The sequence below is a fragment of the Kryptolebias marmoratus genome, linkage group LG18, assembly GCF_001649575.2.
Source record: "Kryptolebias marmoratus isolate JLee-2015 linkage group LG18, ASM164957v2, whole genome shotgun sequence".
NCBI classification, from domain to species: Eukaryota; Metazoa; Chordata; class Actinopteri; order Cyprinodontiformes; family Rivulidae; genus Kryptolebias; species Kryptolebias marmoratus.
The window spans coordinates 3,488,182-3,503,830 of NC_051447.1; the positions used below are offsets into that span (position 1 = coordinate 3,488,182).

The 15,649-nt window shown below is 39.6% G+C and overlaps 1 protein-coding gene across 1 annotated transcript in view; it reads right to left on the minus strand.

Moving 5' to 3' along the window:
• Nucleotides 1-15,649, minus strand: part of LOC108246657 (pituitary adenylate cyclase-activating polypeptide type I receptor) — a 29,713-nt gene that overhangs the window by 6,519 nt on the left and 7,545 nt on the right. The window contains exons 3-9 of the mRNA XM_017434303.3: nucleotides 6,859-6,966; nucleotides 3,940-4,043; nucleotides 2,182-2,279; nucleotides 1,410-1,542; nucleotides 708-861; nucleotides 545-605; nucleotides 202-271 (exon numbers count right to left, since the gene is read on the minus strand). Coding sequence (XP_017289792.1) covers nucleotides 202-271; nucleotides 545-605; nucleotides 708-861; nucleotides 1,410-1,542; nucleotides 2,182-2,279; nucleotides 3,940-4,043; nucleotides 6,859-6,966 — 728 coding nt within the window. The remainder of the gene's footprint in view (nucleotides 1-201; nucleotides 272-544; nucleotides 606-707; nucleotides 862-1,409; nucleotides 1,543-2,181; nucleotides 2,280-3,939; nucleotides 4,044-6,858; nucleotides 6,967-15,649) is intronic.

The following is a 15,649-nucleotide window of genomic DNA, read 5'->3' on the forward strand; positions in this document are numbered from 1 at the left end:
GCTGAAAGAAAGCAGCAGAGAAACAAAGGAACACTCAGTCAACCCTCCTTCAGTAGCATGTCAGACATAAAACAGCTTCTGCTGCCCGCTCATCGGTGCCCATCATGCGAACACGAGGTTAGAGTCAAAAAGCAGGACAGGTCCAAGATTGAGGACCGTTATAATCGCAGGACGGCTCCGCTGTCCCCGTCCTGTACTCACCAGCAGGGATGCAGTTATTGGAGCTTTGATGATCCACCAGATGAAGTCCACATCTGTGTCATCCCAGCACCTGATGCACAGAAAAACACAATAATGGAATCATTTTGCAAGCAATAAATAATTTGAAAAATCACATAATATACAAGAAATTGACTGCTTCAATGCATGGCTAAATAAATTAATTGATTGTGAAGCAAGATCGATTCAGGTTCTGTGTTTTTTATGCTCATCATGAGACACACAGGAAGTCTGAAACCTCTTCATCATCATCACATCACCATCATCACCAGCATTCGCGGAATAGTCTTAAACTTTCCCACAATGTGACATTTTTCCAGCTTACCCCTTGTTGTCGTAGAAGTTTCGAGTGAGAATCCAGGCTGTGAGGATTATTGTAGGGAGACCTGCAGGTGACAAACACAAAAAACTCAGACACCAGTGCTCTAAAAGGAGACCAGGAGAAAAAAAACGTCAAGCAGAGTCATCGCAGTGAGTGAGGCACCCACCCCAGCCGATTAGTATATACCACCAGAAGTACTTCTTCTGGAAGACAAAGGTGAGCGCCAGCAGTGTCTGCAGGTACATCCCTTCCACCAGCAGCCAGAAGTAGTTGGCTAAGATACAGAACTGGAAAAAGGCCACGGCTGATTTACAGGCTGTCTGAAACAAACAGAAAACAAAGTGTCAGATAAGATCTCTTAACTGAGAGATCAGAGCTTTTCTTCCTAATAATTAAATAAAAATAAAAAGCTATATGACGTAAAATCCTAATAGTGCACGGTCACGCTTCTCGTCTCTTTGTTAGCACTCATTTGTTTTGCTTAAACACCATATTTCCTCCTCCTGGTCTCCAGGAGTCACAGAGAGTGCTGATGCTGATCGCTCGCAGACTCACAGGAGGGACATTTAACACTCCCTGCAGCAGCTTCGTCAGCAGAAACCGTCATCATTAATGCCCTCAGCACTGCATGTTTATTATTTACCTTTTTCTAAAACAATAAGCTCTTCTGAGGCAGAAGAACACAGGAGATCCTGACCGTATGTTCAAACATTCAGCTTTTTAAATAAGAAAAAAAACATTTTCAGGTCATGTTTCGGGTCTTTTTTCATATCTGGATGTCTGAGTGAATGCGTCACTGTGATGCTTTGTTTTCTTTGTTAGTTTGCCTCAAGTTTAGCTTAAAGAAAGTGAGGACATATGGACTCACTGTGGAAATGAAGCAGTGGTCCAGGTTTTCATCAGAGAAGAGGACCAAGTCTTTGATGAAGACGGCGCTCGCTCTCAGGATGAAGGAGAAGAACAGGTTGATGTGGATGTAGTTCCTGGTGCAGTGAAACTTCCTGTTTGAAAAATAAACTTGTTTTTTTTTTCATCTTCATATTATGACGGCGTAGACGGGCCATTGTAAATAAAAATGACATTCTCTTACGTTTGCAAGTCATAAATTTGCAAGAAAAATATCAAACGTTCCCTGAATAAATACAAAAATGTATGAGAAAAAACCTTGATATTCTCTGACATTGTAAGTTTATATATTTGCAAGAAAAAGAGTCTAAACTTTCAAAATTAAAGTCCTAATCAGCTGATGTCATTACGGGTCTGTTTTTTTCTGTAAATCTACATCTTACATCTAAGACTTTATTTGTAAACTTATAGTTTAACAATCTCAGTGAAGGTTTTTCTGGTAAATATAAGACTTTAATCTTTTTTTTCTCGCAAATGTTTAATTTTAAAACAATGCATAATTTTGCCTGTTGCAAATGTATTACTCTCTAACATAAGAAGAGATTCCAAATTGATTATATAAATACTATATGATATAATTGTCAGAATGTCTGTGTTTTTTTTCCCCAAATTTAACTCCTTTTATTCTTATTTTTGTTTACAGTGGCCCTAATATGCTGTAGTATCACTCAATATGTTGGGACACATTTCTAAATTCAGATAAATGAGTAAAATCTTGAAATTATGAGAGTTACCTGAAAACAGTGAAGACGAAAATAGCTGTGATAAGAGAGATGAGTGAGGTAGCGTAGCCGGCAGTGTACAGCTGTTTAAAGTTGGAGAAATATGTCGTCTGGAAAAGACAATAGTGATAAATTCATGTTGGCACTTTCCAACATATTACTCATTCATTGCCTCTGCCATCAGAAAATCAAGAAAAAGAACTGACCACGGTGTGGTTTGGTTTGGTAACCTCTCTTCTTTTGTTATTAGTGAGCCGGACTTAACCTTTGCAGCAGCTGTGGCCACTGATGCTCTACAGAGCTGAAGTGTTTCTTTCATCAGCAGATTTGTTTGAGAGGAGCTGAAGAATCTGAAGAAACAAAGTCGGCTGAAGTGTTTACCAATCGTCAGTGGGCAGGAGGAGGCATACGCTCTGACCCGGTCTGCATGTCATCACTGCAGGCTCAGATTCAGATCCATCAACGTGTGAAGTGAGATGCTGGAGAGTTTTTATCAGTTTGTGGTGGCAGGTGCCATTTTCTGTGCCATGGCTCAGTGACAGGGACATTAAAAAAAGCTGGAAAAAACATCGGCCAGAACTTGGAGACATTTGTGTCAGTGATAGACATGAGGTCCCTCTGAGAATCAATAAAGTATTTTTCTATTCTCTTCCTCTATTCACACAGATCGACAGCTATTCTGTCATCTCACTAAAAAAACAGTCAGTTTTTAGACTATAGACTTCCCAGAGGCTCCCTGAGGCAAAGACTCACCCCCAACCCAGAGGGAGCATTCCACCTTTTGTTGGGAAAGACAGAAGTCCTTTTCCATGTCAGGGATGAGTCTTTGCCTCAAATGGAGGAGTTATAGCATCTGGGAGTCTTATCCATGAACAATGGGAGACGAATCGACAGATTGGGACCTTATCTTCAATAATGAGGACTGTCGAGGTGAAGAAGGATCTGATCAATATGCAAAGCTCTTTATTACTGGTCCAACTACGTTCCAACCCTCATTAGGGTTTATGAGATATGGATGATGACTAAAAGAACAGAATCACACATCTAAGTGGCTGAAATGAGTTATCCTCTGTTAGGTTCAGCTTTAGAGACAAGGTGAGGAGCACCCACAACTTGCTGAAGATATTATATTTCCTCTCTGGCCTGAGAACATCTTGGGAGCTGGACAGTGTCGCTGCGGAGAGGGAGGTCTGGGTTTCCCTCCTGGACCTGCTACTTCTGATACCAAACCATGGTCCCTCTGGACCTACACTCCACTGTTCTAAGTCTTTAAATCAAGTCTTAAAACTCATTTATTCAGGTTAGTTTTTAATAGGAACTGGCACTGCATCCTTTTATTCCTCAATTTTAATCTTTTGTTTGTTCTTATGATTCTTTCCTATGTTTTTTTGCTTATCTTTGTGTCGGCTTTAATGGTTTTATGCCATGTCGTTTTACTGTTTTTAATTGTAAAGCACTTTGGTCACCTGAACAGGTCGGGTGAGGGGCTATATAAATCAATAAATGATTGACTGATTGATAAGTAGAAGAAAATGGATGGGTGGATGCAAACAAAGCATCTTCACTTTTTCTGACAGTTTGCACACTTCACACATACCCTCTTTTAAGACTATGCTTAAAAACACTTTTTTTTTCTGTTTCTTTCTGGCTCAGGTGACCCTGAACGATCATCGCTGCTGGTTTCTGGCAGATATCCCAGCTCAACTTGTTTTGCATTTTTCGATGTTTTCATCCTGAACGTGAAACTCCATCAAAACGAGGAGCTAAAACCTTTAACTCTTCTGCCTCTTCATCTTCTGCAAACTCGCAGGCCTCCTCGTAGGATGGGTGGAGCTCGGACCACCCTTCTTCAGTGCAGGTCTTGCGAACATAACCTAAAAACACACAGGCAGAACAGAGAAAAAACTGGCTGTAACTCAGTCAGTTTCACAGAGATTGAGTATACATTTGGTGTGGTAGCAGCTGAATATCATCCTCAACACATACTAATAACTGTGCATAACATCATTTTGATTTTAGTCTATAACTCTGGCTTGAAAAGCAGCGAGTTATAAGTGTTCCTTCAAGAAATGCTAGGCCTTTAATAATGATTTAGTTTAATATTTTGCTGTGAACAGATGTGTCTGAAAGTCTCTGTATCCCAGATCAAATAAAACATGAGCACCACAACGTGATAATCTCTGACTTTAATTTTAAAATACCTCCAGGTGTGTAGACGGAGCTCGTCCAGCTGAACGCAGCAAATCCTGAATTTCAATGAGCTGGATTTGAAGGTACGTTCTCCCACTTTAGCCTGGAGTTAAACTGATGGAGTTCTTTAAATGTCATGACGCACAGAAAGGTTTCCAGGTACTCCGAGTGGTTATGCGTTTTCAGCAGAGGACACTGTCCACTCCTCGGTGTGGGGGTTTGAGTTGTGGGTGGATTTTTAGATATCCAGCCACAGAACAGCGAAGCATGTGGAGCCTGCAGCTGAAGCGATGTGATGGAGACATGATTTAAGGTTTGAAGGCCGAGGCTCCGGGGGACGGAGCAAAAAGCTCAAACTGCTGCACTTAACAAGCGCTGCCAACTCCCTCCTCATGCTCCTGGCTCTTCACTGAACTCTTTCATTTTCCAATTCATTATTTTTTCTGCCGAGTCCCATCGGAAGGGTTGGATCAACCGTGCAGCTACAGCGGCGGAGGAGGAAATCCAGCAGGGTCCAGGAACCCACTAACATTGAGTTATAAGGTCATCCACAACAACCTCCGCCTCCTGATCCCTTCCACGCAAAAATGTTTTCCCAACTTTTACTCACAAACAGCCTTCTGAGAGGATCCTACTGCTGGAAAACAGTTAAATGCATAATTTTAGCTCCCACAGAGTTTCTAACCTCTCTGCTGCTGCTGCATCTTCTGTTCAAAATGAAAGAATAACAAAGACAGAAACGTTCGTGGCTCAGGTTTTAATGGGTTTCTGTCATTAAGATCAATCATTTGTGCAAAAGATGCACATCTTAATAAATGTTTCACACATCCATCAATCCTTTCATAAACAAACCTTTTACTCCAAGAATCAGTGCACAAAATTAAGAGTTTCATAAAATATCCAGAACCAAAAAAAAAAAAAAACTCAGAAAAGCAGAAACCTAAAACTAACTCTGAAAGTGCCTTTCCATGAAAACAAAGTGTGTGACAATTCATCAAAACACAGGTTGTCATGAATATTTGACAAAGTTACTTTTGCTGCATGTAAAACAAGCTTTGTCACATTTAACACAATTTAATTTTGCTTTTAGGGAGAAATAAACCCAATTTAATTCAACTCATTTCATGTTCAGCCTCAGTTCTAAGAAGAGCTTCTAGCTTTTTTGTTCCTGCATGCACAGCGTCCAAAATGATATTCACATTTCATTTTCATCCACTTGTACTTCACTTCAACATTTAATAGCAAATGATTATTTACCCTTTTCAGTCCCTTGTCATTTAAATAACCCAGTTTCAGGCTCTCAGATCTTTAATGCTTCACTCCTTTGGCTTTGGAGGTGCACAAGTCACCAAAAAGTGAAAATGTTTGAAAAGAAAACCTGTTTGTATCAGTAGGCAGGTAGACGGAGGCGAACCCAGAGCGCAGACTCATGTTTTAAAATGAAACTAATTTATTAAAGTAAAATATAACAAAAGCGAAAAGCTGGCATGGCAGCAAAAATACAGAAATCTAGAAATGATTGAGAAGCAAGGCAAGACAGGCAAGGCGTGGAAAGAGGAAAACAACAACTATGACGAAACAAAAGGAATGACCCAGTGAAGAATGGAGAACAGAGACTGGCTTTTAAAGACAGAAGGAGAGATGAAAATTGGTTGCAGCTGTGGACATGACAAGGAGCAGGTCAGGTGGGCGTGGCAGGCGTGACCGGAAAATTACTGGGGAGGTGAATAGTGACAAGAAACCCAAAAGACAACTAAACCAAAACAAGAAATACCAGACAAATAACAAAAACACCAACATTCATGACAGTTTGAGAATAAAAAGACTCAAAATCAAGAAACTGTGAATCCGATTTATTAAAATAACTATATTAGTCAACAATTCTATTTAATTTATCATGAATGGGAACCATTTATGACCTGTAGCTGTGCTAGTAAAGATATCTAATCAAATATTCTGTAAATCCACCTGCAGAGTTTTTTTTCTGCCATTTCATTTCTCTAGGTTTGTCATTGCAATCCTAAATGGCCCTGAATTCGACCGTTTATATTTCCATCACTGCATTTTTTGGTATTTTTTTGTTTTGTTTAGCCAAGCCAGCTGGATCAGACGGGGGTCCGGAGAGGACAGGGGTTGTGTAAACAGTCGGTCAGTCTGCAGAAACATGACTCAGCGAAAACACCACCTTGTCCCAGAGGATCTCCAAATATACAACACAGTTTTTTTTCTGCTGGACAGGAAACTAACAGATGGAGGATCTGAGCTCACTATAACATTAAAGTTAAATCTGTTTGGTTTTTTTGGAGCTGATCAAGAAGAGAAAGAATTCAGGAACGAGCATCTAAAAAGATAAAACGGGGATCAACACGACTGCTGGCGGGATAATTAATCTCCGCTCTGCATCGTCTCTCACAAAGTTACACTACTAACATTAAGAACATAAATATGTTGTTACAAAACACAGTAAAGACCATGAAGTTGTTGTGTTTGTGTCACTACCTTGGTTATCAGCAAACAGCTGGGAGGCGTTGGCACACGAGACGCTGACCACCTGTCCCACGTCCACACGATGCCAGCACCAGATGTTGTCCCAAACCGTTGGACAACCTGAGACAGAGAGACATCTATTAGACAAATTAACCTAATTTAAAACCGGCAACAGAACTGATGCCCTTACAGGACAGGCGACACACCGCTGTAGAGGAGTGGAGCCAAAAAAAAACAAAAACAAAACACTCTGAAGGTGTAATGATTTGGGTTTTGTTTTTGTTTTTCTTTTGGTTTCATTTTGCATTTGTTTTCTTGTTTGTGTCTGTTCCCAGTGCCTCAGTCAGTATTCACCTCCCCTCTGTTTGCCCCTGATTATCTGCCACGCCCATCTCCACCTGTAAGTTATTGTAATCACTCACCTGTGCCCACTTCCCATAATTATCCCCTGTGTATATAACCTGGTCATTTTCTCCACCACCCCGCTGGATCATTGTTGTTGCTTTTTTGTTCTGCTCCCTGCCATGCCCTGTTCCTTAAAAATCTGGATTTTTGTTATCGTTTGTTTTTTTGCTGCCACGTCAGCCCTTTTTGTTTATCTGTTTGTTTAAGTAATAAATTAGTTTCTTTTAAGAAGATGATTTTGCGTTCTGGGTTCGTCTCTGTCTCCCCTCGCCTTGACAGAAGGAATCGTTTCAATCAAAGTTTCCGTCTTGCAGCTCTAACTTTTAGAAATTATAGTCGTGGGAAAAAGAGGGTTCACCGTAGGGTTCTCCATTTCTGGACTTAATAATAATAATAATAATAATAATAATAATAATGCGGTCTTTACCAGGATTTAAAATATTTAAATTTAACCTAAAGTTAACAAAAACACAACAGATTCCACTGAGTCATTATTTAGTGAAAACAAATAAGCTGTGAGTAAAAAGATGGTTCCAGCTCCTGATCCAGAACCTCCTCCAGCAGCAGGACTCTCAGTGGGTTTCGTTAGTCTCTGTCATGGTTGTGGAGTTGTGGCCCACTGTTCTTTCCAGCGTTGCTTCAGCTCATTGGTTTCTGCTCAGCTCTCTGAGGTTCCGGACTCTGACTGGACTGTTCTGTTGTAGATTAGCTGCTGTGTTGGATCCTGAACCGCCTGGGGACGCAGTGAGGATGGAACCAGTCTTTTACTCACAGCTTTTGTTTTATAAATAACATTTTTGTGCACTCGAGGTTAGATGAACCAGATTATTTTTGGTATGTCCTGATACGTAAAACCCTCGAATTTTAGGAGGGTGGACCATCTTTTTCCCCATGCCTGTAGATCCAGTCTAAATGTTTGACATTTAAACTTAAGAGGATAAACCTCTGTTCAGTCTTTCAAAACAGATCATCACTGTATTTTAATTCTCATACAGCACTTAAAAAGCCCATCAGCAGCAGACTAGTTTGACCTTGAACGCATCCTGGTCCTGCAGAACCTGCTAATGAACCACTTCACTTTAGAAACTCTCTGATGTTAGTTTTTAAAGGATTTCCTTCAGTCTGGGATTGAGAAGGGTGCCTGAGTTTGTGACGTCCTCAGCTGTCCTCTCGGCCTCTTCCTGCAGCCTCAGAATGAGAGCGTATTTACGCGTGTGTGATGAGAGGCAGCGTTAACGAGGCGTCCGTCTCTCTGCAGCACCACGACGCCTCATACATCAAAGCTCCTCGGCCCCGCATCAATTAAAATGGGCTGCATGGAGAGACGCACCGCCACTCATTCATAATAAAACACAGCTCTTGGCTGCTGCTGCAGGTCCTCCTGCCAAAAGCCGGGAAGACGCAGACATCTCAATGGATAAATGAGGCTTTGAAATCTGCTTTCATTTAAGTTTTCTCTCCATCATTATAATTACACTCAAACCAAGCTGCAGAAGACATCTTCATTTGTTATCTAAACACTTTAATGTTGCTTAACGTGACAAATAACAGCTATGGAGTGGTTGTCTCTTGTGAAAGAGACAACGTCCTACTGACAATAAACTTAGTGACTTACTGACAGGGTTCTAAATTGGATGAACAGGCTCGTACCTTTCAGCGGGCATTAATGATTTTTGTCTTGTTTACAGTGAGGATGTTGGGCGCCACCTCAGTAAATCCCTGCGACGAAGACACAATCCTGAAGGATCAGTGGTCTGTGTGACAGGATGTTACTGTCGCAAGATGGAGAGCCAGGGGCGTGGAAAGGACCTAAAATCAGGACGGCTGGCAGGCAGGTAAAACCACAAACCTCACCTGATTTTAGGTTAAAGGTTAAAACCCAAAACAAAACACCAAAGATTAAGAAACATGACTAAACTACATAGATGCTCTAAGAAATGAGGTGAGGAAGATTCATATGTAGATATTTGAGATAAAATTACTAAATGAGCGCAGGCGTGACAACTACAACAAAAGAGCGGGTTTGTAAAAAGGAAAACAAAAGAGGAAGCAGGACACATGATAACAAAATCCATAAATTTGTGAATGCATATCGCCCAGCACCGTGTATACGAAAGAGTGACTCTCAGCTACTACCACACCAAACTTCAGCTCAGTGTCTGTAAAACTGATTGAGCTGCAGCCACGTTTGTGTTGGCTGACGTGGACTAGCTGTGGCGGCCATGTTGAATTAGGTTGACTCCATAAGTCCATCAGTTGTAGGTGTATGTCCAGCGATTACATTCTGAGTATTTTCTTCAAATTTATCTCCTGGTTCATGAGATTTCTTTTGCTAAAAGACAAACAGATAATGAAACAGAGACAGGCAATTACATTATCACCCGCCCTTTATGGCAGCAGACAACTACAGCTCTGGAAAACAAAACCTGAGCAACTATGACTAACTGATTTTCACTTTTGCACCTTTTTGACCGAGTTTAATGCCACAACAACAAGGAAAACAAAGCAAACTGCAGGAAAAATATTTTAGCTTTAAAATCTTTAAGTTACCTGTAATTTGCCGACTTTTTTTATGCCTGAATCTTTCACAGGTCAAACCTCAGTTTCTTTACAAACAATCCAAAAATAAAACAGACGTTCCTCTGAAAATGTTCACGTTCTGGATTGAAAAAGAAAGAAAATCTGTCTGTTTAGAAGAAAAACAAAAAATTTATATATTTATATATATATATATATATATATAAATGAGAGACGGCTGCAAATGATTGTACAAAAAACATTAAATAAAATGGTGCACCCTGCTTTTTATTTCAAATGAAGTTTCATCTTTCTTGAGAACTGCCTCGGGAAGAAGAAGAAGAAGTTATTAACAACAATAGTGGCTCAGATTAACATGAAAGCTCTCCTCTCCTCTCCACCTTCTCTTATTCATATCCTGAACTGACAGTCGGGCTTTTCAGTCTTAAACAGACCATTAAATCCTTAACTGTTCAGAAATGTTTGGGATTAATATTTAGAATCCGTATTGGAGTCGTAGTAACAGCATTTGAAAATGTGGTTTCAAACAAACATAATAACTTAGAAGAAGAACAAATCCAGGGGTTGACTTGGCCACAGCGTGCAGATTATTGCGCAGCTGCAGCCCGACGTGAACTGCTGGATTGTTTTTGAGCTGTGAAAGGTCAAACCTGATTCTACGGTATTGAGGCAATTTTTCTTTTGTCTAACCTGCTTCGCTGCGACATTCAAGGATTCACCTGCCTGACATTTCTGAGTTCGATAAAAAGCATCTGCCAAAAGTTATGAAGAAAGATTTGTCATTCTCACAAGGCGAACATGAAGAGGAAACGAGGATTAGATCGATAAAATGTCAGCCAGAACATAAAGTCTTTATTTCCTCCTCAAAACTTTGATAGTTACAGATTTCCCTCAGCTTCTCGGTGCGTTCACAGTAAAACCTGCTCGTATTGTTGCAGACATCAGTGCGAAGCCTCCACTGGGATGTTTGCTACAAAAGCAGAAATAAGAAAACACATATTGGCAGATAATTCTCCGCAATTAGTTACTCCAGTTTAGCAAAGGAGTAAAAATTAAAGTATTTTCCTCTGAGATGGAAACAAAAGGAGATTTAAAAAATTGACAAGATTCTTGGTTTTTGTGTTTTCAGTCTGAGTTTCTGTTTGTTTTTAGTATGTTTGTTTTGTATTTGCAGATTTTCATGCAGTTTGCTTTGTCTCTTTGTGTCAGCGGCCATGTTTTCACCTCCTCACACCTGCTCTCTAACACCTACTTTTATTCCCGCTTTTCTCTCCGTCATCGTCCTGTTTGGGCTCAGAACAAGGGGCACGTAATTCCTACTTGTGTTCCAGTTATTTGTTTTTTGCTGCACTGTCAGACTTTTAATTTTCTTTGTTAAACTTTCAAGGTTTTGTTCAGTAATATCTACCATATTTCCCACTCAAAGTCCAAGTGTGGGATCAGAATCAGCACTCTCAGCTCTCGAACAGTTTGTTGTATTTTTAACATTTTAAATTAAACATTAACAACAAACAAACAGCCCCCACCCTGGAACCTAGCCCTAACAACAAATAGAAGAAAATACTATACACAAAATAACGTTGGAAGTTCAAATAAAAGAAATAAAACCACTACAAATACACATTCTATATATATGCATATACACACACACACACACAGGTGTGGTGCTCAGTTCAGAAAGATCGGACAACCTGTTCCTTCGACATTACAAATGATCCAGCCTTAGCAGCCAAAATCTGCCTGATTTTTTTCCACTTAAAGAAAATGAAGGACTTCTCTAATCCAGCTTGTATTTGTAGATGGATCTGCAGATTTCTAATTTAGCGGTGTAGGTCTCCTGGCCAGCAGAGCTAAGAAAGCTATGAAGTGAGTTGCTTGTTGTTTAAAACAGCAACGCGGTTCTCCGTTAAATGGGCTGGTTTTAGTTTTCATTTGATCGCTTAACAACGTTTCATCAGCAGGAAAATAACCAGAAATGAGAAAACCCACATTATAGTCAGAGTAGTTGTGTTTTAATGCAGCTTGTTCCTGCGGTAAACGGTGCATCCTTCCATCTTTGAGTAATTAGTTGTGAAAACAGCGGCTGGAAATGACCCGAGAATACAGAGAGGGCATAGCGGTCGAGCTGTGTAATGAACTGTGGAAATGCCAGCAGTGAAAAATGACAGCTGTGTGGAAACCAACCAAAAACACACAAACATCCACCAGCCGGCTGCCGTTCGAGGTGAAAAGATTTATTAATGTGGAACAGAAAAACACAATTAAATAATGTATTCGCTTTTTGTTTGCCACTGACTTTCTAAACTCTGATAACGATGCTCTTGTAAAAGTTACAAGCAGTTATTGTGAACTTAGGGGGCAAAAAAGAGGCAAAAAGTTTCAGCTTCTTTTAGGTTTTATCTTATTCTACTTTAAAACAAGCGGAGAAAAATCAAAGGGACTGAGGTGAATGAAGTGAGTTCTTTTTCCTCACAGGAAGCTATCTTTTGAGACATTTAATTAAATATAAAATGTCACAGAAAAAAGAGAAGATAACATAACTTAATATGCATTCATTCTCCGTTTCCAGTTTTTCTTCTGCCCTCCCAGCTGACCAACATGACCTTAAAGCTTCTCCTCAGGACAGTCACAATGTGGATGAATATTCATGGTTCAGGAACTCATTAAAAATCATCTGAAATGCTCGACTCCATGCATGTGATCAGCTCACTAATTATCAGCTTTTATGAAATGTATTTATAATTTTTTAAGGTTAGCTGTTGCACAGAAATATATTTGGGTCCCCCCCCTCCCCCTTTATTCTGCCCATATGTAACTGTTGGTAACTCCAAACCTTATAAACTACAGAGTTCTGGTAACTAGTAGATGCATAAAAAAGGACTAAATGAGACCAAATAAAACGGGAAAAGAGAACGAGATGGATACCAGTAGATTTGAGTCGGTTTGTTTCTCTGCTTTGACTCACTTGATCTGAATGACTGAGTGATAAACAGGTTTCTGCAGAACCTGAAGACCTGCTGAAGATCAGGAAACCATCTAAAACATGCAGGATAGTGGCCCTCCAGGACCAGGACTGGACACCAAATAAACCTCTGATAAATCCTTCCTGAAGCTAAGATTCATGTTTACTGCAGAGACACCATCTATGGAAGTCAAATACCAAGCAGCCCCGTCCTGCCTCTTCACATTTTATTTGTCACGTTAATGTTTTCATTTTTCCTCAAACACAAAGGGTCTAATTAATTCTGAGCAACAGCATCTGCAGCTCGAAGAGGAAGTTGACCATCTGATCGTGCGAGTGAAGACAACAAATGCTTGAAAGAAAGTATTTCAGGTGGAACAAACATGCTTTCAGACATCAGCTCGGATGGAAAACGAGGCACGGTCCTCCAGAAGGACAAGCTGCTCGAGTGTTTTGTTTTTTTCCTGATATGTGAAAGGAAACAATAAAGGAAGAACCTCCTCTGATTTAGTTGGATCAGTCGGGGAAAAGAATCAAAGATGATTGACTAATGTCTGTTTAATCCAGATTAGTTTTTTCTCACCTGATTAGTTCCCGTTTGTTGTTTCCTCAGACAGCTGAGGGATGGGATTCGATAACAGGAAGTAACTGAGCTTTTGTTTAATTAAAGAAAGGCAGTGATTAGATACAGGAAGTCGAGCAGCAGGCCTGCTGTGTGAAGAATCTGACAGCGACACATGGAGAAACCGACACAGCTTCACAAACAAAACATGCTGCTAATGAGAAGCAAATGTTAAATGTATAAAAGTTCAAGAAAAGTCCACCAATTTTTTAATGATTCATGTAATGATGTGTGAGCAGGGACACAAACTGAAGGATGATGCATTTCTCAGGTCGGCTGGGATTTTCTTAAAAGTTTAATTTTTATATACTCACAATTATGTCCTTTATTACAGCATGCTTATTGACTTTAGCAAGCTGTAAGTTTTACAACTATTGAGCTAAAATTTGGTGTGGTATCAGCTAAGAATCATTGCCAAGACATACTTCTTGCACAAATTGCATGAGATCTTCGTTTTAAACTTTTGGTATGCAAGGTGGAGGGAGATACGCCTTCTGGCTGCTAAACCTTATAAAGAAGTGCCCATGATGGGCATTTAGACATTTTATAACCACAACAGTGACCCACTGAAGAGAAGTGGTGCTGACAGATTATATAAACTGGGGTTAATGAGGAGATTGGAGACAGGTGGACAAATGCTGACAGGAAACAGGTGTAGGTGGGCGTGGCAGGCTGACTCTGGAAAATTACTGACTGAGGAGGGAATTGGCTGATGGCACAGAGGAGAACACAAGAGGTGATAAATCCAACACAGAAACTAAACTTGATAACAAAAGGAATAAAACCAAACACCGAAACACAACCAGGAAACAGATCCCAACAAGAAGGCGTTCAGAAAAGCTGTAAAACTGTTGATCTGAAACAATGACAGTAAAGTCTGACAGCTTAGGAGAAAAACATAAAATATTTTAGGTTGTGCTCTGATTGTTTTGGCTTTTGTTCTGTTCATTTTTCCTTCTGCTCTGCCTTTTTTAACTCTAACAAAAAAGTTTAAGCTTCATTACTAATTTCAGCAATCATCATTAATGCTGCAGTTTCTCAGAAAATAAAGATTCTTCTAGTTTAGATCGCATTTCACATCATTTTTATGACCTAGTGTTTGCAGTTTTGTACTAAACTGTGAATGTTTTATTAAAATGCCATAAAAAATGACCCCTTAGGTAACAAAAGTCTGACTTTTACTGGACTGAAGTGACCTTTCACTCACTAATTATCTGAAGGCAAACAATCTGCACAGCCAATAATATCCTTTAGTTATTTCTTATTAAATAATAAAAGACAGTTATATCTTGAGACAGTATTAGAACAGAGCCTGTAAATATAAAATAAGTCTTGCATTGTTAAACTCTAACCCAGACAGAAAAAGCTTCTAATGAACGTGCTGCCGAGGAGACAAAGGTTTTTATTCTGCGTTCTCGTTTTAATCTGAAGATTGTCCAGTTTTCTGAGGAGCTTTGACAAAATGATTCCATAAATGATCAAAAACAATCAGGAAATTCTGAATGATCTGAAGGTAGAAACCTGGCTGACGGGTGTAAAACTGAACTGAGTTATTATCAAATAACTCGTCTTCAACTGATGACTTTTATTTTGTTGTGAAGTTTTCTTTTTTTCTTCCTGCACTCCAGATAATTGTCTATACTGTTTATATTTCTATGCGAGGCCATTAGTCTGGTTTCTTGGAGGATTTTCAACAATCATCATCAAGCTGTTAAAGTTGCAAAATGAAAGTATTTTGTCTCCATTGCACTAAAACCATCACGGTCCCAAAGGTCTGACTCATAAAACAAATTCTCCTCCACTGCTCTTTGGCTTTGTTTGGTTTTTATCACCAGCCACCAACTTTATAAAGATGTGCAGCAAAATAGTAAGTCATTGTTATTATCCTAACATTTTTTATTTGGGACTGTGGCTTTCTGTAAGTTCAACAAACCAGAGTTAATCAGCAGCAGCTTCTGACCTTAAAGTGAGGCGGACATTCACTTCCTGAATCAATAATCACATGAATGTTATAATTAGTTTTACATTTTCTGTGAAAAAAGATGCTTAACATGTTGCTTAAAACTTGTATTCTGTTTTTGTGCACAAAGTTGTCGCCTTTTTTCTCTGAAGGTTGTGTCTTGTGAAAACAGTCCGGTCAGATAATTAAATTTAAAAAAAAAAAAAAACAGACTCCTCCACGTCCACCTGAAACTGGAGGATTTTTAATTTTAACTGAGTAAGACAGGTACACGGCTTTCTGGACTGAGGTTTTCATTTTATTTGAGGTAATATCT